General features: G+C 48.1%; 11 protein-coding genes across 11 annotated transcripts; 7 read left to right on the top strand and 4 right to left on the bottom strand.

The window, feature by feature from the left end:
• Positions 1–708: 708 nt before the first annotated feature.
• On the top strand, positions 709–1,447 carry N7537_001330 (ADP-ribosylation factor family protein; the record flags this gene model as incomplete). The annotated part of the gene is made up of 4 exons (XM_056892388.1): positions 709–802; positions 869–1,174; positions 1,230–1,342; positions 1,406–1,447. 4 exons carry the CDS (start codon positions 709–711, stop codon positions 1,445–1,447), a joined length of 555 nt encoding a protein of 184 aa, XP_056757383.1.
• Positions 1,448–2,217: 770 nt separating this feature from the next.
• Positions 2,218–2,495, top strand: N7537_001329 (hypervirulence associated TUDOR domain-containing protein; the record flags this gene model as incomplete). Its single annotated transcript, XM_056892387.1, has 2 exons — positions 2,218–2,266; positions 2,338–2,495. 2 exons carry the CDS (start codon positions 2,218–2,220, stop codon positions 2,493–2,495), a joined length of 207 nt encoding a protein of 68 aa, XP_056757382.1.
• Positions 2,496–2,949: 454 nt separating this feature from the next.
• Positions 2,950–3,516, top strand: N7537_001328 (uncharacterized protein; the record flags this gene model as incomplete). Its single annotated transcript, XM_056892386.1, has 1 exon — positions 2,950–3,516. One exon carries the CDS (start codon positions 2,950–2,952, stop codon positions 3,514–3,516), a length of 567 nt encoding a protein of 188 aa, XP_056757381.1.
• Positions 3,517–3,844: 328 nt separating this feature from the next.
• N7537_001327 (cobalamin-independent methionine synthase II family protein) lies at positions 3,845–5,158 on the bottom strand (the record flags this gene model as incomplete). The annotated part of the gene is made up of 3 exons (XM_056892385.1): positions 3,845–4,416; positions 4,475–4,891; positions 4,939–5,158. The coding sequence occupies 3 exons, from the start codon at positions 5,156–5,158 to the stop codon at positions 3,845–3,847; spliced, it is 1,209 nt and encodes a 402-aa protein (XP_056757380.1).
• Positions 5,159–6,048: 890 nt separating this feature from the next.
• On the top strand, positions 6,049–7,143 carry N7537_001326 (F-box domain protein; the record flags this gene model as incomplete). Its single annotated transcript, XM_056892384.1, has 1 exon — positions 6,049–7,143. The coding sequence occupies one exon, from the start codon at positions 6,049–6,051 to the stop codon at positions 7,141–7,143; it is 1,095 nt and encodes a 364-aa protein (XP_056757379.1).
• A 293-nt stretch (positions 7,144–7,436) lies between these two features.
• N7537_001325 (uncharacterized protein) lies at positions 7,437–8,523 on the top strand (the record flags this gene model as incomplete). The annotated part of the gene is made up of 2 exons (XM_056892383.1): positions 7,437–7,694; positions 7,753–8,523. The coding sequence occupies 2 exons, from the start codon at positions 7,437–7,439 to the stop codon at positions 8,521–8,523; spliced, it is 1,029 nt and encodes a 342-aa protein (XP_056757378.1).
• Positions 8,524–8,818: 295 nt separating this feature from the next.
• N7537_001324 (putative PHD transcription factor) lies at positions 8,819–11,429 on the bottom strand (the record flags this gene model as incomplete). The annotated part of the gene is made up of 2 exons (XM_056892382.1): positions 8,819–9,783; positions 9,839–11,429. 2 exons carry the CDS (start codon positions 11,427–11,429, stop codon positions 8,819–8,821), a joined length of 2,556 nt encoding a protein of 851 aa, XP_056757377.1.
• A 255-nt stretch (positions 11,430–11,684) lies between these two features.
• N7537_001323 (uncharacterized protein) lies at positions 11,685–12,019 on the bottom strand (the record flags this gene model as incomplete). The annotated part of the gene is given in 2 exon segments (XM_056892381.1): positions 11,685–11,857; positions 11,869–12,019. 2 exon segments carry the CDS (start codon positions 12,017–12,019, stop codon positions 11,685–11,687), a joined length of 324 nt encoding a protein of 107 aa, XP_056757376.1.
• Positions 12,020–15,409: 3,390 nt separating this feature from the next.
• N7537_001322 (uncharacterized protein) lies at positions 15,410–15,802 on the top strand (the record flags this gene model as incomplete). The annotated part of the gene is made up of 1 exon (XM_056892380.1): positions 15,410–15,802. One exon carries the CDS (start codon positions 15,410–15,412, stop codon positions 15,800–15,802), a length of 393 nt encoding a protein of 130 aa, XP_056757375.1.
• A 1,646-nt stretch (positions 15,803–17,448) lies between these two features.
• N7537_001321 (sigma-70 region 2 family protein) lies at positions 17,449–19,423 on the top strand (the record flags this gene model as incomplete). The annotated part of the gene is made up of 2 exons (XM_056892379.1): positions 17,449–18,211; positions 18,270–19,423. 2 exons carry the CDS (start codon positions 17,449–17,451, stop codon positions 19,421–19,423), a joined length of 1,917 nt encoding a protein of 638 aa, XP_056757374.1.
• A 1,102-nt stretch (positions 19,424–20,525) lies between these two features.
• On the bottom strand, positions 20,526–22,229 carry N7537_001320 (uncharacterized protein; the record flags this gene model as incomplete). Its single annotated transcript, XM_056892378.1, has 1 exon — positions 20,526–22,229. One exon carries the CDS (start codon positions 22,227–22,229, stop codon positions 20,526–20,528), a length of 1,704 nt encoding a protein of 567 aa, XP_056757373.1.
• Between the last annotated feature and the right edge of the window lie 80 nt (positions 22,230–22,309).

Genomic DNA, 22,309 nt, shown 5'->3' with positions numbered 1-22,309 from the left:
TGACTTCATTTGGCCATGACGTAACGACATTCCACAAGCTGAGGATAGGTCGCCAACCACAACCATGCTTCAAAACTCCTCGTGATATTTGCCTAATGCAGTAAGTTGACAATAAATTGACTACATTGGATGTGTAACAGAAGTGTAAGTGTCATTGAGTATCTTATAAAAATGTGACATGCTACACTAAGTATATAGTTACTATCGCAATATGTGCTATCGGAGTGATGGTTCCTCCGATGGCCGATCATCAGGAAAGGCCACAACCATGGGTCTCGCCATTTATAACATCGAATGTCCACGGGTGTTTTGATAGAAATATGAACTTCCATTGTCCATGGCATCAAGCAATGGATAAAGTAAGTTCAAGCATGATATACATGAAACCGAATACGAGGATGAAACTGCCTCCTTGTGTACCTCGTGGCAACGGGCTGTGATGAGTAAGCTTAGCCCAAGCCCCTTTTCTAGGTTCCCCCGCCTCAGGGAAATTAGATTGAAGATCACGCACCAACACACCTTCTTTTTTCTCTTTTTTCTATCCTTTCGTGGGCGGACCTCTCGTCTCAATCGAAGTCACTTTGTACGGAAACGTCCGGTGGCTTGCATTCTCTCTCACAAACCCGCAATTCACACGCGGGTCGCAATTGTTGATATTCCGCCAAACAGCTCCTGAGCACGTCCGACACCGCGTCAACTCCCGCAAAAATGGGTGGACAAGTATCTAAGATGATGGGCAAGATCTTTGGGACCAAGGAAATGCGTATCCTCATGTTGGGTTTGGATGCTGCTGGAAAGACGAGTATGTTTCATATGTTCCCTGGACCTTACTAGGGACCCGGTCAAGATTGGCTAACATTCTTTCTAGCAATTCTCTACAAACTTAAACTCAGCAACCAGGACGTGACTACCATTCCTACCGTCGGATTCAACGTCGAGAGCGTGACCTACAAGAATGTCAAGTTCAATGTCTGGGATGTCGGTGGCCAGGACAAGATCCGACCACTTTGGAGACACTATTACTCTGGTACACAAGGATTGATCTTCGTGGTTGACTCCAGCGACACGGCGCGTGTGGAGGAGGCTCGCTCGGAACTACACAAGATCATCAACGATCGTGAAATGAAGGATGCTCTGCTTCTGGTGTTCGCCAACAAGCAAGATATTCCTGGCCGTACGTATCTCCCGTTCCTGGGATTCAATGAATCTGTCCGCTGACCCACTTTTAGACTTGAGCCCGGAGGAAGTTACTCAGCAGCTTCAATTGACTAAGCTCAAGGACAAGCTGTGGTACGTTGCGCCTAGTGTTGCAACAGATGGAACAGGTATTTTCGAGGGTCTTGTAAGTCATGCCCCTTATCTATCAACTTGGAAATCCCAATCTGACCGTGCTATCTCTTGCTAGGCCTGGCTCTCAAACAATGTCAAGACCCAGCCCCAGAAATAAGATGCACCGCTGTGATTTCGAGAGGCACTCCTCGAGCAGCTTCGTTGTACAACATCTCGCATTATCAAGTGTTTTCCTATTTTCTCTTCATGTCCGTGTTCTGATGACAAGACGACGCAGCATTTGGGCTTTTGTTTCCTTGGTCTTTTCTTTTGTTGGCCTTAGTTATCTCGTTGCTTTTTCCACTGTTTATCTTCACTTCTATGATATCCCCTCTGTTCTTATATGGGCTTGTTGGGTCCAATTTAATACTTTAATTTCATCGTGCTCTCTACCAGCGTTGTTATTGTTTGTATACCCTTGGTCAATCGTGGATGCGCTTGTACACATAATGGCCACAACGGAGACAGAGACAAATTCTAGCATTGGTTATAGAAAATAGAAACACATGACATACTTTTGATTAACATGCGTGATCAAATTCGTATCTCCCGAGGTCATCGTTTCCACGGAGCCCACCTCCGCATTAGATCCAGATGTTCATATAGCCATGGATCAATTCCAACCCAGTCAGCCGTTTCTCCTGCTACCTCAATATGACGATAGCGGAACTCGTTCCCCCATCATGGCCAAATATAAATAGAATGACTGTTTAGAGTTGACTCTTGCAAGAGCCTCTTTCTATCTACAAATATCAAAAGACTGCCCTACTCTATTTGTCCACGCAAACTTGTACAATTCAGTACATCTCGGGGTATCCAAGTTCATAACTCCCACGCCTGGAATTACCACTACCACTACCTCCATCAGCCCCAACAGCAACAATGCCAATGCCTCGCTACAAAGAAGGAGACAAAGTTAGTTACAAACCGGTGGGCGGTATGATGGACCCTTTTCTATAAGATACATACTCATATCCAAATGAACCACCAACTAATAAATTACAATAGGCGCCCAATCTAGGACTAGCACGAGCACCGGACTCATTCTTGAAAACTTGGGGGGCCGTAGCTCGTCAGACGATGAGCCACGCTATAAAATCGAGAACATGCACACCCACAAGAGCTCCAATATCAAGGAGGGAAACATTGAGGGACCGGCGGAGTAAACCGTTGATCTTTCCGGCGCTGGGAGATGTATATTGACTTAGCATACTAAATTGACCTGAATTGCTTTGTCTGGGAATTTCCAGTATCCATAATACATAGTTAGGTGTAAACCACTCTAGATTGAACTTGTCAAAATATCGATATTTTGCGCTATATATGAGAGATAGCAGCATGATTGGAGACACAAGAACATTAGTTATCTTGCGGCCTTTAGATTGTCTTGTAACCGGTAGTTAAATTCAATGGCAGTACCTGAATGACGTAGAAATGTGATAAAGAGCTTAAGCGTTGCACATTTGATGTGTTCGATTGGTTTCGTCACCACAACTTCAACAAACGAAACCCAAGTTCATCCAAGGCTAAATTGACGATCCCCAGCAGATTGACGGCAGGTATCAATAAACCTGCTCACCTTCATAGAAAACACTATACTGATGCCTATCTCTCCAGACGATGAGCGACTTTCCACCGCCGGAGACCACCATCAAGACAAGGGGATTTAGAGAAGTGTGTGAGGTCGATGGCCGTCCATTTTTCCGGAAAAGGGGTGCACAGGAGTGGACCGAAGACAAATGCAACCCGGAGGAGTTGAAGCCGCCAGTCGAGAACCCGAATCTCTATCTCTACCTCGTCCAAGAAGAACAAGCCCCCGGAGAACCCAACCATTGGGCACTCTTCCTTGCCGACGAAAACGAGCCCGATTACGGCTATGTTTACCAAGTCACGGGAGACGCAGAGGATATGAAATACGAACCGTCGGCGGAAAAAATCAATGTCGTTGACGCTGGACTCACTTCTAACGTCTACACCCTGGCTGTTGTGTCCCAAGAACAGGCCAGAGCCGCGAGGGTGGTGAAACAAGCTGCCGAAGAGGAGCTTCCTCCACAAGCGGAGAATCTGAAGTCTGTTACGGAGAACTGTCAGGGGTGGACTGTGCGGGTTATTGATAGGTTGGTTAAAGAGAAGATTGTTATGCCTCAAAAGCTTGAACTGGCAAGGTCTTTGATGCAGGCTGTTTGACGTCGGGGGACAACCAAATGGCCAGTGCTGCATCTCGCATTTCATTTAAACAGATAGAGAACATGCTTGATTCTTGCATACGATGAGAGGAGGAAAAGAATTTGGACTGAAAAGAAGCTCGTTAACCATATTCGAGAATAAAGACATCAATTGCTTGTTCAAAGAAATATTATAATTTCGTTCAAGGCATTTAGTAAAAAACCGCCGTAAAACCAAAATCCTAAGCCCTGTTATATTTGTTGAAGAGTAACGAGAATGGCATTGATCAAAATTTTGAATGTAAAAATGGACAGAAAAGGAAGTCTATTGTTTCGCTTAAACATCAAGTTTAAGCCTGGTTGGGCCAGATATCGTTGGCAATATCACGGACCAGCTGCAATTTGTTGATCATACCGTCCCAGTCGATAGCATTGCCCTCACGATGAGAAGCAAAACCACACTGTGGGCTAACACCGACCTGGTTAAGCGCAGCATCGAGGGAGATGTTGTTACCCTCGGCGATGAACTTAGCAGCATCAATGACCCGCTTCTTCATCTCCTCCTTATCCTCAAGCTTGGCGAACTTGCTAGTGACAACACCCAGAATGACGTTCTTGTGGGTGGGCAGGAACTTGAGAGGTTCGAAACCACCGGCGCGGGGGGTGTCGTACTCGAGGTAGTAGGTGTGGACGTTCAGCTCCTGGAAAAGCTTAATAGCAATACGGTCGTAGCCACCCTCGGAGAAGTGCCGGCTGCCGACAAAGTTACCGCGGCATAGATGAACACCGACGTGCATATCGGCGGGCAGGTTTGCAAAGCAGTCGTTGTACTGCTTGATATACTTCTCGAACATGGTATCGGCGGAGTATACGTTTAGAGGGTCCTCCTTGAAGCCAGTGAGGAACTTATCAGAGCAGAAGTCTGAGTGAAAGGTTAGTTTAGCCGGTATTGGCTGCATGGCTGCATGGGTACATCTTACAAGCCAGGTTGGGGTCGTCGAATTGGACGTTACGGCAGCCGGCATCATACAGGATTTGAAGCTCTGCCTGGTATGCCTTGGCGATATCGCCGAAATAATCCTCGTCGTTGGTGTATACAGACTTGGGGTAAGCCTTGCCCTCACGGTAGCGCAGGTGGTACCAGTTAGGCGCGGCAAGAGTAATCTTCAGGTTTCCGACCTCGTTGGCAGGGACCTGGTTGGCGAGGTACTTGAACTGGTCGACGTAGGTGCTACCAACGTGCTTGATCTTGCCGGTACAGATGACGCTCTCACCAGGCTTGTGGCCGGCCTCCAAAAATGCGGCGATATCGGGGGCATAGGGACGGAAGTCATCCACGTCGACATCGTTGACCTCCTCGAAGCCATCTAAACCGGGGAAGAAAGTGCCCCAGAACACTATATCTGTCAACGCGACTCGCCTAATGGCTCTCCAGATCTCTTACTGTGACGACGGTACTCGCCGTCGGACAGAGCGGCATATCCGAGCTTTTGTTGGGTCTTAACGATGGCATTAATCTCCTTGTCCTCGGAAGCGGTCAATTGCGATTCTGGGATCTTGCCAGCCTCGAAAGCAAGCTTGGTTTCCAAAAGCTCATTTGGGCGCAAGAGAGAGCCCAAGTGCTCTGCGCGGAAAGGAGGACGCTGATGAAGTTGGGGAGCCATTGTGAATAGATTAACTGCGGGAGTTGATGAGCGTTGGTTCTATAAAGATGCGATAATATCTTACCTTAGCGATCTACTAGGACAAATAAATTCTGGAAGAAAGAAAGGAAGTTTGGGAAACGGATAAATCGAAAGAGGGGCATGGCATTGCCATTGCCATCTCATCCGAGGCGCTCTCCAGGGCTACAACGAATCCAGCCGTGATAGGCATTGCCCCACAGCAAAACACTGAGGCTCTCCACATTTTCGGCGGATTTGGCTGGTTTGGCCGACTTGGCCTGCGGGTTTCCTTTGGTTTGTAGTTGCCGATCTCCTTGATTCCCAATGGGTAGTGGGCTGATAGCGGTCGTTCATATAACAGGACATAGTGAAGATCCTATATGGATGTAAGATGGTATGATGTGACAATGCGGGGGATTCTTGGCAATCGAACTGCGAAATAGTTCCCCATTATTCTACGTAGAAAGTACTCCGTCATATTGTTGTGTCTCGGACATGTCTCAAATCTATTAGAGTGCACGGACCACAAGGTTGCCCACTTGTATACACTTTCTTTGTAGTCCCTCTGGTTAATTGTATCTATTTGTCCTATCCTTCAATCCTTCTTATAGTTATCTCTTTCAACGGGGCTCGCACAACTACAATCACTTTCATTTTGTAAAATCCATTGAAAAGACCATCTGCTGAGTCATCGATTACAAAGAGTTCAGTGGAGCCATCGATTGGAGTGGGGAAGCCCGGCACTTCACTTTCATTCCCTCAGCCGACGACTTCTCCCTTCTAGTCTACTAGTGCACCCTAGGTACTCCGTACACTGTCATACTGGGCAGTGCTGGATATTCAATTGTCATAGTAATGTGGGGCGAGGCTCTCGACATGAGCAATCTGCCATGTCTGTGTCAGCCTCTCTGTCTCCTTTGGAACTCCTCCCCAATGAGCTCCTAGACCAGATTATCACTTACTTGATCACGGAGCCACCGTCATTTGGACAACTACATCACACACCCAGTCTGGAACTCACACAATCTCCAACAAAGGACCTCAAACATCTTGAATTATGCTCACGGTGCCTATTTCAACTTGTGCGACCTCAACTGTTCACTCATGTCCGGCTCAACCTCCATGATGAACCCGACTTCCACTCTTTTATGGCCGAGTCAGGTCTCTGTCAATATGTGACATCTTTCGTCGCAATCGCGGATGGAACCCCAGATCGTCAGGTCGACCCATTATGGTGGCGCCGAGTCCTCCGCTATCTAGACCCCCGCCGTGTGCTAGTAATCGGGCCGCCGGTCTTCATTGGCAACACTCTAGATAGCCCGATTAACGATGGGCATCACTGGGCATTTGATATGCCCCTACAGATCTTACTTTTGGAACGAGAGTGCAAACCTCGTGACCCATCCCAATTGCCTGGCCTAGAGAATTGTGCTAGTCTTCTAGCATCACGACCATGGACATCGATGACTTTTAACGAGTCATCTTCTCTGAAAGCGTACAACCACTATGAGTACTTCCTTTCCTGTGTCCCATCGGTTCTTGTAGAATGGGGTACACGTGGGATACCCGGAACAAGCCGTGAGCTTGAACGACCAATCGACTTGCCAGCTCATTTACGCGGCCTCACATACTTTTCCTACACGGCCGTGTTTCCATTTTACAATCACTCGCAAATTGTAATGGATGCTATCGTGAGGATGCATCATCTGCGTCGCCTTGATGTACAGTTGGCACCCCCTCAAGATAATCATATTACCGAAATTGAACAACGGGGGTCTATGGATCCTAACGATCCGTGGATGGAACTTACAACCTCGTACTCTCTGATTGGGTATACTGTGGGTCTTCTGCCCTGTTTGCAAGAGTTTAGGTGCGGCGACCTGCATGTAGAGGCCATGCGGCAGGATCTGCTAGCTGTTTTGGATGATGCCATCGGGGACAAGGGCTGGGTGCATGATGGACGTGGAGTATGGAGGCGAGCTTGACCATTTTTCCACAAAATGTAACTTTAGCATATTATTCTTTATCTATTTTCATCATCATAAATGCCACTTTCACTTCATGATTGAGACCAGCGATCAAAATAATATTCCAGATTGAACGTTTTAAGTATGTTGTAGAGCCGATCAAACGGAGGGAAACTCATGATGAGGCTAGACCAAATCGGGAATATCCACTTTCGCTTTCGTCTCTACCATCAACCACTCACCCTTCGCTCTTCTACTTACATCCTGATATCAAACCCATAGGAGCTTGCAAAATTTGTATACACGGAGCCATGGCAAGCGCATCAAATGTTTACTCGGCAGAGCCTGCATTTCCGGTCCTTGCTGATTCCCTACTTCAACAGTCAGAGTCAACAGAAAATGCAGCTCCTCCTTCAAATGAGACAAGTGCAAAAAATGACTGGAACCTCAAAAATGATTGGAAACAGGGTATCCAATCTTCCAAAGATGCAGTCTTCCGGTGCGGGGTTGTCCTCGGCTTCTCCAGGCTGCGAATGAGAAGCAATGAAAGCTACGAGTATATCGGACAGGTATGACTGGCTCAACACTACTCGCTGTACATTGTCAAGGAGACTAATACTACTATAGATTCCTCGATACATTCTCGTAAACCAATTGCGGAGTATCCATCCATCATCTGAACCGAGCGCATTCATTATCCACCCACGAAATTTCGAGGCTTTTGCCCCAAGGACTCTACTCAATGAGCTGCAGTCTTCTTCCCATGATCAACCAGGTCTATCAAGGGATGATGCAATCCGTAGACTTGACTCTGTACAGTTACTTCCCGTACACAACTTCACCAATGCCGCACAGGCCATCGGCAAGGTCTCGGAAGTGCTGGACGAGATCCAAGAAAAGCGTGAGCAACAGAGAAAAACGACCGAGGCAAGCCCCTCCACCGAAAATCCCATTATTCTCATCGTTGCGGGGCTTGATACTCTAACGGAAGGAGTAATTCGAGCCTCTAACCCGGCTCGAGGTGCAGCCGTTCTGACAGCTACACTCCGCACCTTGACGCATTTGTCCCGTGTGCACGCCTCTCATCTCTCGGCCATTCTTGTCAATACTAATGGACTCGGGACCATGAACCCAGAGTGGGATAAAAACCAACCGTCGACTGGAAATACTACTACCCATAAAGATAGTGCTACGAGGCAGCCCCTAGAAGATGGGATCCACTCCATCTTCCATTCGGATATCCCCTCCCTGTTCCCAACCTTACTCATGAAGACATTAGACCAAGGCATCGATACTCATATGTTGCTTTCTGACTTGAGAGGAGCTCAGATAGTTGAAGTGATCAAAGATCGAGTTGGTACGAGTCTAGGCAAATGGGGAATATGGAACGAGCAATGAATGATACCATTTGCCATGATGTCGCTGTCAGAAAAAGACGACCTTGATCGATCTCAATGCAATTGTCTATACTCTTACAAAAAGATATTCTCAAACAATAACAGATCCGCCCCTCGCAAAGCGCCGCTTTGTATGCAATTGGCCCAAAAACCCGGCCACTACCATCCTACTATATTAAAATCTACAAAATACCAACTCCAGTCCATGAGCCTTTTGTTTTGCCTCTCCGCAATCAAGGGGTATCAAGCTTTTGTTTGTGGAAACTGGCTGGCCATGGAAGAAATCCATTCGGCATTCAAGCCTGATTATCCTTCTCGGCCCATCGTCTCATCACACCCCGCTCCACCACAGACCGAGCTTCCTCCTCACACTTGGCGAGGTCCTGCTCTGCTGTTTCCTCCTCGAAGAGGATGTCTTGCTGTTGCACTTTGACCCACTGCTTGTGTCTCTCGCACCGCTTCTTAGTGCAGACGCCACGCGTCCAGAATGTGATATCGTCATCGCCGTCGCCGTTCATCGCGGTGTCCCCGTCTGTATCGGTACCAGCAGAGGAGATCACAGCCAAAGCTTCAGCCGTTCCCTCCGCGAGAGCTTTCTTTCCAGCGTCGGAGAGTCGCCATTCATCGAATTCTTCGTCGGACCACGAGAGTCGCGAGTCAAAGCCACAGATATCTTTCCATCCGCCCTTCGGCTCGTGCTGCTTCAGTTTCTCGACTACGCCCTTGGCGCGTGGCTTGAGAAGCGAGACAAACGTCGTGCGTGCCGCAAGCATCTCTTTACGATGGAGGAGCTCATCACGCTGCGCGCGTAGCTTTTCGATCTTCGCAATCTCATCGGGCGAGTATTCCAGGCCGTTGGCATGGACGTCAACTCCCAACCACCTGCCGCTCTGCGGCTTTGATTCGGCCTTAATCCCAGCTACAGCAGTTTCTTTCTGGTCTACCCGTGGTGGCGGGGAGATGATGCGATCTCCAAGCTTTCGAAATTCTTGGGTAGATGCTACCCCCATGATGGCAGCTTTCAGGTCCCCAGCTGTAAGAATGCCACCCATGCTACCCAGGTCTTCAAAGAGACCGTTCGCCTGACCGGCACGCTGTTTAAGTTGCTGAGTCTGTTGGCGCATGAATTCCCGGCCGTGGTCATCACAACAGTATTTGCTCGGGGGCTTCGTCTTGGCCCGCGCAGGCTTGCGGCACTCGACTAGACGACACATCGGTTTCCATGTTGTGCATCCCTTTCCTTCACTTGCGCATTTCGGGCCTGGTGTTTGAAGTTAGTTCTGAATAGAATAGAGCCGTCGCTCATGGACACTTACAGATATACCGCTCGATCAAATCCGCATCTCGAGGATCGATATTGACGCATTTCCCATGGTACCAGTCATCACAGTCGCCGTCACACCCGATCATCCACGTGTGGTTATCAGGTCGGCGGCAGATACAGAAGATCGCGTTTTCATCAAAGCTATCGGAGTCGTCATTTTCCTGGGCAGCAGCTGGTTTGGGCCCTTTCTTCTTTTTCTTCTGTGGCTTCTTCTTCTCCTCGGGAGGCGGTGACCCTGCTGTCGAGACGGAATTTTGCTTCTTGGCGGGTGTCTTGCTCGCGAGGGAAACTGGTGTGTTGGAACGCCGCCCATCAACGCTGTCTGCGTCCGGGTCATTCACCTTGCGCTTCTTAGCGGCGGGTTTCTTTGCAGTTCCCTTCTTGCTAGTGTTTGTTGTGGGCTTTTTGTTTGCTGGTTTGACAGAATTTGCTGGGGAGGACCGGTCGGACGATGACGCTCTCGATGTCAGCCCGTGCTTCAGGTTCGCCACTGTTTTGGATGTCGCGTAGTCAACCGCGCCATCAAGGCCTAGTGAATTTGTGTCCAAGTCATCGCTAGCTGGGAATTTATCGAGAGTAGAGCTTGTTGGCTCGGTTTTGACTGACGGTAAGGGTGTATCTTGGTTTGCGACCAGCGGAATGCCCTTACTGGGGTCGTATGCACCATCGTAGAGGTCGATCCACGTCACACTCTTCTTGGAACTGGCCACGCCATTTTGAGACGCAGGTCCAAGATCCCTGAAGAGTTGGTGGACCTTCTTAGCTCTGACGGTGCCAAAATATCCGCATTGTCGCCAACCAGTAATCCCCACCACCCGGTTATCCTGAACAATGATATTGCTCGGGATGAAGTTGTTGTGTGTTAAAGATAGTTCCTCCTCCTTGCTTCTTTCTGTGAATAGGATATCTCGTTCGCGGGTCTCGGCGGAGGGCGGGATTTGGGCATTGAGTTCACGGCATATATAGGACGGTTCGTTTTGGGGGGAATCGATTGTTCCGAGTCGTTGGAGGATCTGGCGACACTGATTCTTGAAAACCTCGATCTGCTCCACGTCAAGATACCTCCACGCAACTTCCAGCGAGACACCCGCAATGCGGGACTCGATTGTCACGTTCCTCCCCTCAATTATCCCGCAAAAATATAACACAGGCACTGCGACTCCAATCTCTCTGAGCGAGTCCTCTGCCTTCTGCGCAGCTGACAGTTCATTCGCATTCGCAGACGAGTAACTCTCAGCCGCTGCTCCATCGGCCGGTTCGCGGTCAACCCAAATAATTATACTCCCGGCCGCGAATGCCTCCCTCGGCCCTGAGATATTGAGTGAGTGTTCCGGGGTACAGTATTGCTGTGAGACCTTCTCCCAGAACGAGTTCACGGCCGGGTCAGACTGATACCAGTTCATGAAGCGAGGGGTGAAATCGTCGGCGCGGGGTGTGTAGCGGCCATACTGCGCGCTCTGGGAAAGAAACGGGTCATCGCTAGAAATTTGATCGGGGTTTGTTTCGTAGGGGTTGGTTGTGAACTTTGTGGCCGCGGAGCCGTTCACCTGGTTTGCGCCAGCGGCCGCCTCCATCTCCGCCATAGCTGTGACGAGTGGAGTGGAGGGGTGTATTGCGCGCGGGTTCGAGAAAATAGCTCCAGGATAATTCCCGTTCGTATTCGTGAGAAATGAAGCTTGTGTGGACTCCTGTGAGGTTCAAATATGCGAGCGAAGATCGCGCGGGCAAAACTAAACCGATATAAGTTCCACCGAGACTGCCGGAGACATCATGTGGATTGCATCGAGGGTGTAGGGTCTTGCAGATGGCTTTTCGGAATTTTTTGAGTTTGCGCGATCCTACTTCTGCGATTGGGAGAGTGCTCTCGGGGGTCTCGTGTTGACTGTTGAATTCTCAGGTCGAAGGGTTGGCGTGATCCCACTGCCGATCGAAGAGATGGGGGTCTGGTCCAATGACTTCGTTGAGGGTGTTTGGTTGGTGGTTATGAGAAGGAAACAATCTGAAATCGTCCCTTGAACATACAGATTATTTGATTCCAGCTTGATTCAATGTCCAGTGCCTTGAGGTCTGGATTGGACATTGTCGGAGTTGCGGACTGAGCGCGAAGGCGGTGAGAAGATCCCGGACACGCGACAGCGACTTCCTTGACTTCACTCTTCTTCGCTTCTCCCATTTCACTTTTACTCCACGGATATTTCCCAGAGAGTCGAATCAAATACTTTGATGATTATCATTAACGTATTCTGCCAGAGATATCTACGCCCAGAAAAAGATATCTCAGTACCACCTCAACATATCTAGTACTGATATAGAGAAGAGTTCGAGTTCTCACAACGTTCACCCTCTTCATCTCCAAACAGGGACTGGAATCGCGTAATGCTGATATCAGTGCTAAGTTTTCTTCATTGTATTTCAGTCCCAAATGCTCGAGGGTCACTGGAATATCAATAACTTGCACCATATACCCATCACCCAAGCCTTCCATTGTGTCCTTCGGAATGGTACATTCATCCGTGAGACGCTTACATGTCTAATATGCTCCATTTACGTGCCTGGGCTTTCACTTCTATTCCATCCCCCCTACAAAGCTTGCAGATAAATCGATAGCCATGCACTCGGCTAGGTAGCTCTTGCGTAGTCAGGTACAACCACCTTCTCTCCTATTCTCCTGTACTACCACCGCCAATAGTCGTGAATTCCAGGTAAATCCCACTTCCCCCAACTTCCTAAGGAAGACCCAATGGTTGCTGTCAATGTACGGACAATGTTGCTATAGTCTTGAGTGACCGATAATGCACGATGCGGTCTGTTCAACAAATTTGTATTGTCTATTTTTCATGCGCTAGATTATAAAAAAAACCCCCATGACTGGCCTTGGGTGGGTGGGCTTTGAAATGGTATAGCAAGTCAGCAAGTCAGAAAGTAAGGAGATATTTACGCTAGTGTTTAACTGCAGAGATCCCAGCAATGAATTGAAGCGTGAGCGGGAAGGCAATATGCTTTCATTGTAGCTATGTAGATGTTCACGCACATATAAAGTTGAAGACATATAATAGTGTAAACCCAAGTCAAATACAAAGATTCAGAAGATGGTATTAACCATCAGAGTCCAAATGACGAACAACCGAACCTCCTCGACGGGGGATGTGTTTAGACCATCTCCAATTGCTTTCTTTGTGCCCAAGCCAAGTGTATGATTGGCGTCTCACCAGGCTCTCTTCAGTATGCAATATCATTCCAAATAGATGTGGGCACGAGCCTGCCAAATCTCGGAGAAAGGGTGATCGACTTCTCCTGTTTCACCCCCACAACCAGGTTGGCGAGCAAGGCCATGATACAAATCTATATGACATATAGAAATAAAATGGCAAGAATGGTAACCACATTTTCTTTATCACAGTATCACAATCAACCTGCATAATAGTCTGAACATTCGCAGTGGGCTGGCAGTTCATCCCAGGCCGGGTTTCTTCCAGCGACATGATTTAGGGACCAGCAATCGAAGATCCTTGGGTGGCGGGATATTACAATCGACGACCATGTGGCGACACGTTTCAAGTAAAATTAGAACCGAACAGCTCCCGGGTATAAGGCACAGGAATCAAATGATCAGCCGGTGACATTCATATGAGTTTTGAGTGTCCTGAAGGATCAAGCCAATAGTTGGAGGGAAACTTATCCACGGGTACATGAAAGAGGGTCTCAAAGGTACAAGAGCTTGCTGAGCTAGGCAGGTGTGGCAAAAGAAGTAAATGATCATCTTTCAGCAGGAGTTGCCATGTCTGTGATAGCTTCATCGGGATTGAGAATGTGCTTGTTTGTTGAACGGACCCACGCAAAGCGCAAGTACCTATGGGACTATGGACTGCAACTAGCTAACACGCTAAGGAGTGCGAACCACTTTCCCTGATGTACAGTGTAGGTATAGCTTAAATTACAACTCGGGACAAACTAGCCCCTACTTTATAGATCCCCAGCCCTATATGGAGTATGTGTTTGAGGTTTACTTACTTCCCTAAGCAGGCTAGACTTCTGTTCTTCAGAATCTTTCGTACATAAAAGAAATATGGTATTACAATTAAGTGGAAATTTACGGCCAACAAAAGCCAACTAACCCGAAAAGGAGGAAACACCCAGCCGTTGGAAAAAGCCACTTCCAGGGTCCTCCCAGTATCTTTTTTTTTTAAATAATTCCGTTTGATTGCCTTGATTAAATTGAGCTTGTCCAACTAACTGTCCTAGCCCAAATACAATATAAATTTACGCCGATAGTGGACTCGACGGATTAACCTCGGGTCCCAATCTCCTGCAAACCCCTCTACCCCAGGGTTTTCCTTCAATATATGGAGCTTTAACCTACCTCCAATAACCTGAAATTCTCTCTGATATGTATATCCTACGTAGGGGATGTTCCCCCCCCCCCCCCTTATGGCTCCCTAGTATACGGAGGAGTTCCCTGTCCCTGCTTACGCATGAATCTCAAACGCTAGTTTGCCCAAGAATTAGCTGTTTTGGGCCCCATGCGCAGAATATTGGACCGGCTATTTCGGCCAATACGTAGCGGGATAGGGGAAATTGAGCTAACCGACCTGCAGATGCTGGTTGCTGTTATGCTTTGGGCGTTATGGTAGCTCCGCTATCGTTTGTAGGGCACCACTCCACAATGGCACGGCAAGGTGATCATAGCCAAAAAGAAGTATATGCTTCAGTCTTACACAATTACACAATACTATATACACCTGTACCTTGTTTCAATTGTACTTATCTATTTTGAAACTGGGTAGATCAAGTTTCAGAGTGATGAGGCTTCTGTGCTTTATGGTCAGATCAAGGCGCATTGTAGTAGGATTTCCAGGGATCCTTGACGAGTAGTGGGGATCATCTTTCTAGACACCTCCAACGGAAGTTAATCACATCCCGCCCTAGAAACTTTGCACATATGCTCAAACGGAGAACGTTTGATCGGGAGTAGCCGATGAGAAAATGGGAGAGACATCGGCTCTACCCGAGGACTTTAGCGCAGTAAATTTACCCACTTAAATTGCAAATGACCCTGTGGATATCACAATTGTGGGACTTTTAGTGGGAACAACGCACGGCCGATAGAATCCATAACCGACGTACGAATCTAGACTAGTCTTATAACACGGTTCTTCCTGTGGATACGGAGTAATGAAACGTGAAATACATTGATAGGATGAAAGGAATGAATTCAAAGAGGTTGAAGACTCAAAATAAAACAAAGAATAAACAAAGACCTTTGACGATAAATAAGGGAAGATCGGGTGTATATAGACTTGAGTTATAAGGTTGTGAAAGACGTAGTCATTACGGAGCTTTATCAAGGACTAGAAAAAGTCATTGTATGGAGGAAACTGTCACCGTATTCAACGTATAGAAGGCCTCAGCCCCCTCACGTTTCCTTCATAATCCACAGAGAGCAATTTCTTTCACCACCAATCAGCCAATCGAAGAAGAAGAAAAAAAACAAGAAAAAACAAAAAAAAAAACAAAGAGAAAAAGAGAAAAAGTAAAGCATCACCCTTCTCTACAGCCTAACAGAATGACATCCGATTCTAGACTCCAACCCAATGTGTTCATGAATGGTAGGGGCCGAATTGCAGATCCGCACGACGAGATGCCTGATTATTGCTGGGTTACAGCGCATTTGCCCGAGAATATGTCGTGTGATGGGCAAAGCGACGAGGAAATCATGAACCTTGTACTTTGCAAGATACAGATTGGGAATGTCATCATTGGTGATAGTGCCCTGCATAGCTTAGGATGCTACTGCCTTTCCTTGCCGGTTAAAGTTGCACCCGGGGAAAACACCGGCGAAGTTTTGTCTTATGCTGAAACTCTTGCGGAATGGTGGCTCAAGCAAATCCGCCTGGGTAGAGCCTGTCTTGACCAGTACAGTATTTTTGAAGCCACATGGCGCTCCCTAGCACACTAACAGCCTAGAGAATGGACCTCATGGGTGGGGCCCGTCTCGATAACCCAGCAAAGCGTTGTAGATTACCTCTCATGGAAAGGGATTGGTGCATATCCGGCACACAACAGCGAATAATTTCTTCTAAGGAACGGATATCTCGGAGTATAGCGAAGATTTGCCGGTGATCGACTAAAGAGATACCGAAGAGGGCATGTAGCAAGCGTAAAAGCCACCGTGGGGGCGGAGAATTGGGGATAGTCTCATAGTTTAAATTTTCAAAACTTCAGTCTGCCTGTTGTATATGATATCCGGAGCTTAGAGTTTGCATTTGACGGTCTATTCCGCGGAGTACTCCGTAATCCTAACGTTTATACTCCACTGAAGTAGTCGGTTAAAAGAAGAGCTTTGCGGGTTTGTCACTGTAGAAAGAGTCCCGTAGTCTTGAAGTATGCTAAGGATGTTTTAATTGCCACTACATCATCAAGAACGGCACATCTAGATATCTTCAGTCTCTAGCGCAATTAAGCGACGTATAAGGCAATATAGACGAGATGATCAGCAAATCTAGACAATAATAGCACAGATATAGCTCACCGTTGAAGTCATGAAACCTCTCAGACTTTCCCCTTGCAGAGATCTCCTTTTCAGCCCCCACTAATAAAACCAATTTAAATTTCTGGTCAACCGGGCACTCTGTATCCATTGATATCCATTGATATCCATTGATGTGCATGATCCCTTGCAGCAATTTCCTGCAACAAATGGAAACCAGCTGGAAAATCATGCAATGCTTCGATTTGACCGCCAAGACACTAATGGACGGAGCTTCCCCGAGGCCCTAAGAAAGGTATTAACCCGTGTGGTTCTCTCCACATGTTGTAGTTCTCTTCCAGAGTCCATCACGTAGGCACGAAATGCTGCAGGCTATGCAACAGCTGTGATGATGCTCTAAGCGAGGGAACTATATGACGATCCCAATCTGTAAGTCACAGGCAACTCACGGCTGACCGCAGGACCGGGTAGAACGCCGGGTGCACACCCGGGCACACAGAATTGATGACTCGATGTAACGTAGTGGAGACCGTTTACTTACTCTAAAATATGGACTTGATAGATCAGGCCTAACCTAATATGGAGGGGACAACACGAGAATTTAGTTTTGTCACGGTCCTTTCAGGGGATGATCGTACCGACCCTGAAGCCGTTATGGGGTCTAGTATATACCCACGCGTTTAGCCCCCAAGCTATCTAGAAGTGTATTGTTTATACGCAGCTATTCGTCCCCTGACTCGCTGCACCGTTGATCTCCACACGTGTTGACCACAGCATGGAAGATCGCTATTCCAGTCTAGTCTAGTTCGTCAAAAGGCGACGGGTGGAGCACGCACATCCCACCTAATGCTCTGTCTCTAATTATCTCCATTATGCAGTTACTATAATCCTTTTTACGTTAGATCGAGATTGGAAAAGAGTTGCCCCATTGCTAATTTGTTGTTCTATTCTTGGATCTTTTTTCCTTTTAAGGGCCGACGTTAGACTCGCCCCGTCGATTATATCCATCAAAATTCTCCATACTGTCCTTCCTTTACCCCACAAGGAGACGAACGGCTCCTGTGTTTTAACTGCACATATCTGTTTCTCCTGTCATTACGTAGGCTATCAGAAAGATGCCCACCTCTCCTGATCAGACCGCTAGCAATGCGCCGGACGCATCCAATGTGCGGTGGCAATTCATCGACTCATCGAACAACAGTCGAACCAACCTAACCCAAGTGAAGCGCCATGTTATGCAAGAATATATGCGCCAGAAGAAAAGTGGCGCTCACCAAAGTGAAAGTGAAGAGGAGACACCACGACCAAAACGTGGGAGGCCCAAGAAGACTCGGGGTGCGCAACGGAAATCAGACAAGGAAGCGAAATCAGACGGTGACAGCAATAACAATCAACCTCGAACAAGGAGATCAACCAGAAAGCAATCTACACGCAAAGAAGACCTCAACGTCGAGGTCAACTGCGATGTGTTTGTTTTGAATCCTATCTCGTCGGACCCTCCGTTGATCGAATCCAATGATGTACCCTCGTTTCCACCTTTCCGACCATCTTCTGCCGAATCTCAAGATGTTCCCCTTCCACTAGATGGCTTTGTCGATGTACATCCACAGAGCACTCCCAGCCATGATTTATATTGTAACGATTTCTCATGGCCGTCACCCTCCACAATCCCATACCAGTTCATGCCGTCACCTATGATCAGCGGTCCACAAATCGACACATTCAACGCACTTTCTCTTCCTATAGATTTGGGTCGAGATGAACACAGGATATTCGACTCCTATGTGAACCATATTCCTGCCTCTTATGGACCCCGTTACCGGTCTCTCATAGGCCACAACGGCTATACAACGGCTTTTGTACCTGGAACAATGAAAGGTACCATCGCATTCCAAAACACCATTCTCATACATACAGCTAATACGTCGTAATGAAGGCGACACCCAAAATCCTCTTCTTCAGAGAGATCGTGCTGTCTCCTTGCTCCGGGAGCACCGCGCCGACAACCCCCATGAAATCTCTGACGTCGCAATCATTTCCTGTCTGAGTGCCGCAGCCCTGGAGGACTGTGATCCCCGACCCGGCCACAAAGAAATAAGCTGGGTGCACATGCGAGCTGCACGGGAGATGATACGAGCGCGTGGTGGTCCCGCTGCATTTGCAAACACTCGCATCGGCATGATGATCAACTGGCAAAACTACAACTTGCCGGGATATGAGGCTCACGGGCCCAGCTTCTTCTATGACTACGACCAACATGCCCCAGTCTCATCTGCGTCTTTAGCAACATTACCCCACTCCATCCCAAACCCCCGCTCAATTCCATCTCCACCATACTCTACCTCCTCGGCGTTCTCAGAGGTCTCACCCAGCCCCGAACCTCGAACAATGCTCCCACCACACACAGAAGCGATCCCAGTAGACGAGATCAAATTCCAATGCGAAGAATTCTTCGATTTTCTCCGACGCTGTGAACAACTTGCCCTATACCAACGCGATAACCCACAATCATCATACATCACCCGACACACAGCAGTCCAAGAAACATCCATCCTCCACAAAATCCTCGTGGCGCCCCCGGGCGCCCGATTCACAACCTCAAACGACAGAAAACAAATGGTCGCCCGCTTAACAGCGTTGATAACACTCAATGCCGCGATGTGGGATTACCGCAACACCCCAGCGCGCGCAGCAATCTTCCTCGACACCCTGGAGAAATCCATGGTCGACAGCGAAGTCGGAATAAATGGCTCTGTCGAGGCCAGGCTCCAAACCCTGCTTGAATGCAGCGACGGCACTCATGATGGCTGGCCCACCAGTGTCGATGGCTTTGCTTCTGCGGCTCCGGTAGAGGAGCTGCCAGACTTCTCTCAGTACTTTCCGACTGCTACTTCGCCCTCTGCCCGCCCTTGGTTTGCGGGCCGCATGCTGAAGGTTGCTAATCGGTTGAGTCCTTTGTCATGGTTCCGTGTCAATGAGTTTTTGTTCTCGTGTTTGACACTCCAGGTGCAGGGGTCGTCTACGGCTCTCTGGGAAGCGGATCTTCGTCGGGAGATTCTCGATGATGTTATACGCACATTGACTGAGTGATCTATAGCACTGGCCTGGGCCCGATGACTTGTATTTGTTTTGATGTTTTGATGTCTATATTTTCATGTTTTGATGTCCTTTTTTTACCCTCCTGTACCACTCCTTCGGAACTTCTTGTATATACCCTTGATATCGCTTATAACATATTGTAGATTGTTGATAAACTTGGAGAACTTTCAAGTAACAGAGCTAAAGCCTATGTGTTATAAACTTGTATCTTCATCTGACCAGGGGGCAGCAATCCATGGATATTCACTCCATGACGTCCCTTGTAACATAACCAATAGCTTCAGCACCACCGTCACTGCCCATCGTCTCCTCATTTATAGCCTGAGTAATGATTTGCTAATAAATCGTCAGCCCGGGGGACCCATTATCCTTAACTTCCAAAACAAAGATGCAATAACTGCCCCTTCATGATTGCCTTGCGATTAATAAGCTCCATACAGCCCTTCTCAGAGTGTAAATTGAACACTGCCTCGCAATTTGCGGCACGTGAGAATTGTTGAACACCCGTGGACTATCAATCTGTTCTCACTTTCACTGTCACCTCTCTTACTTAAATACCTTACACCCCACAAACCTTTCTTCCTTCTTCATCACAAATCCAGCCAACGAGACCTCAGCCATCGTCTCGCATCGTTCTCACTATTCTTACTACTCAGAACCACATCACTGAGAAAACAAACAGACTAAACGCAAGAGAGCTGACTCATGTGAGGCCACCGAGAAGCCTAAAAGGCCCGGTACCAAGGCTGACACAAAGAAGTCATAGCAAATCAGATCAAATCAAACCTAGCCTACAAGCCGATGGATCAAGAGAACCCTGAACCCATCATGGTAAACCACCTCGATGAGATCAACAAGCACCTCAATGAAAAACACAATGAACATATCAGGCTGAAAACGTCTTACGAACTATTCAGAGAACCTAACAGAGTCAAATAAACCACGACACCTAAGTATAGAATCAGCAAAATTATGTCATGAATGTGACGACCTTTTAATCCAAATTCAACCAAAATATATAATGAAACATTAAAGTAAAGACAAAATACAAGAACAAATATAATCTTCATACCTACATCTCCCCAACAAATCTCTAGATAAAGATCGCCAGCAGAATCACCATCATAGAACCCACGGCCTGCATCATCGACGACCGAGTAGCTACAGATGCAGCCCCAGTGTACACCGGACTCACTACACCTGTCACAGTCGAAACAGTAGCTGTAGCCATTCCACTAGAGTGGCTGCTGGGGAACCACGAATGAGTCGAGGAGGCAGAGACAGAACCACTAGCTCCAGCCCCGGAGCCCCAGTGTGGGGTGTGAAGAGAGGGAGCCGCGGTGGGTCTAGCAGCATTGGTCTGGGTCACCACGATAGTGTTGATGTACCCGGTACAGGTATCATCGTCAGAGCAAGATTCAACGACGATAGTCGTGGTGTAGACTGGGCCTGCATCTCTATCTGCATCTGAGCCTGGCCCTGCAATTCCAGAACCGGATTGAGATCCGAGAGAAGCACCGGTAGCTTGAGGGTTTGCAACAGTCACAGGGACAGTGTCTGTTTTGACGCCTTCGGCTGGGACAGATGTGTGGACTGGGAAGACTGGGAAGACAGTCGTTGCGACAGCGATTGTCTCGGTAGTTGCGTGTGAGGTCTTTGATCGCAGTGGGCAATCAGTCACAGATTCGGGGCAGGCAAAGACGGTGGCGGTGCGGGTAGCGAAGATAGTAGATGTGGTCAACGTGGAAGCATCGTTCTCGCCACCCCCAATTACTTCAATGACAGAAGGAGATGTAGTATGCTTCGTAGGCACGGCGCCGTTGACACCAGTAGCATCTGCCACAGGATAAATCGTCGTGGAGAGAACTAGGGTTTCAGTGGTCAAGTATGTAGTCTTTGATCTCAGGGGACAGTTGGTCACTGAAGATGGGCATGCGGTGATGGTGGCAGTGCGAGTGCTATAGATGGTGGAGATTGTGAAGTCTGAGCCGCCGTCTCCATGGCTATAATCCCCAGCACCTCCAGTGGTGGAAGGAGAGGCAGCTGCTGTCTGAGTAGGGCCAGGAGTTCTGGTGATAGGGCAGATTGTGGTGGATACTAGAATTGTCTCTGTGGTCACAAATGTTGTCTTCGAACTGGCGGGGCAGCTGGGGGCTGTAGTAGGGCATGCAGTGATAGTAGCTGTGCGAGTAGAAAAGACCGTCGATGTGGTCAACTCCAATGTAGAGGAGCCAGAGGCCACACTGGACTGAAGTGATCCGGATGGAGTGGATGTAGGGATAGAACCATCAGAGGCAGACGTCGAGATGCTGGCTGGTGAAGATGGTCCAGAGTCAGTCGTTGCTCCTGGAGGAGAACCAGTCAATTGTAGAGGTCCAGTGGGAAGAGAGCCTGGTGCAGACACAACCACAGATGATGGTTGGGTAACAGAAGTGGAAACAGGAGCTGAAGGGGTCTGAATAGCCACAGGCGACGAGTGAGGTCTAGGGGTATGGCTCCAATGCGGCCGAGGTGAGTGACTAGGAACTACACTCGGAAGAGGAGTTGAAGTGGGCATTACGCTAGAGGCAAGCACTGCCGATGAAGAGCGAACAGGACAAGGTTTGCGGCTAGGCAGAGGTCTAGAGACATAAGACCAGTGGTGATGGTGATGATGATTATGATGATGCTGATTATGGTGTGTCGCCACAGCAGTAGGAGTGGGAGTCACGGTTGGCTCAGCAATCAGTGTCGTAGCGAGACTCGTTTGTAGTAGTAATGCGGCCACAATCCATCCTCGAACAAGAAAAGAACCCATCTTGACCGTAATCGAAAAGATTGAACGATTGACAGTAATATGATCAGAAAGCAGCGAAAAAGAATGACGAATCCAACAAA

This window comes from Penicillium hordei (genome assembly GCF_028827395.1).
Source record: "Penicillium hordei strain IBT 12815 chromosome Unknown utg000001l_segment0_segment0, whole genome shotgun sequence".
Taxonomy (NCBI): Eukaryota; Fungi; Ascomycota; class Eurotiomycetes; order Eurotiales; family Aspergillaceae; genus Penicillium; species Penicillium hordei.
This window is presented reverse-complemented; position numbering and strand designations above follow the sequence as displayed.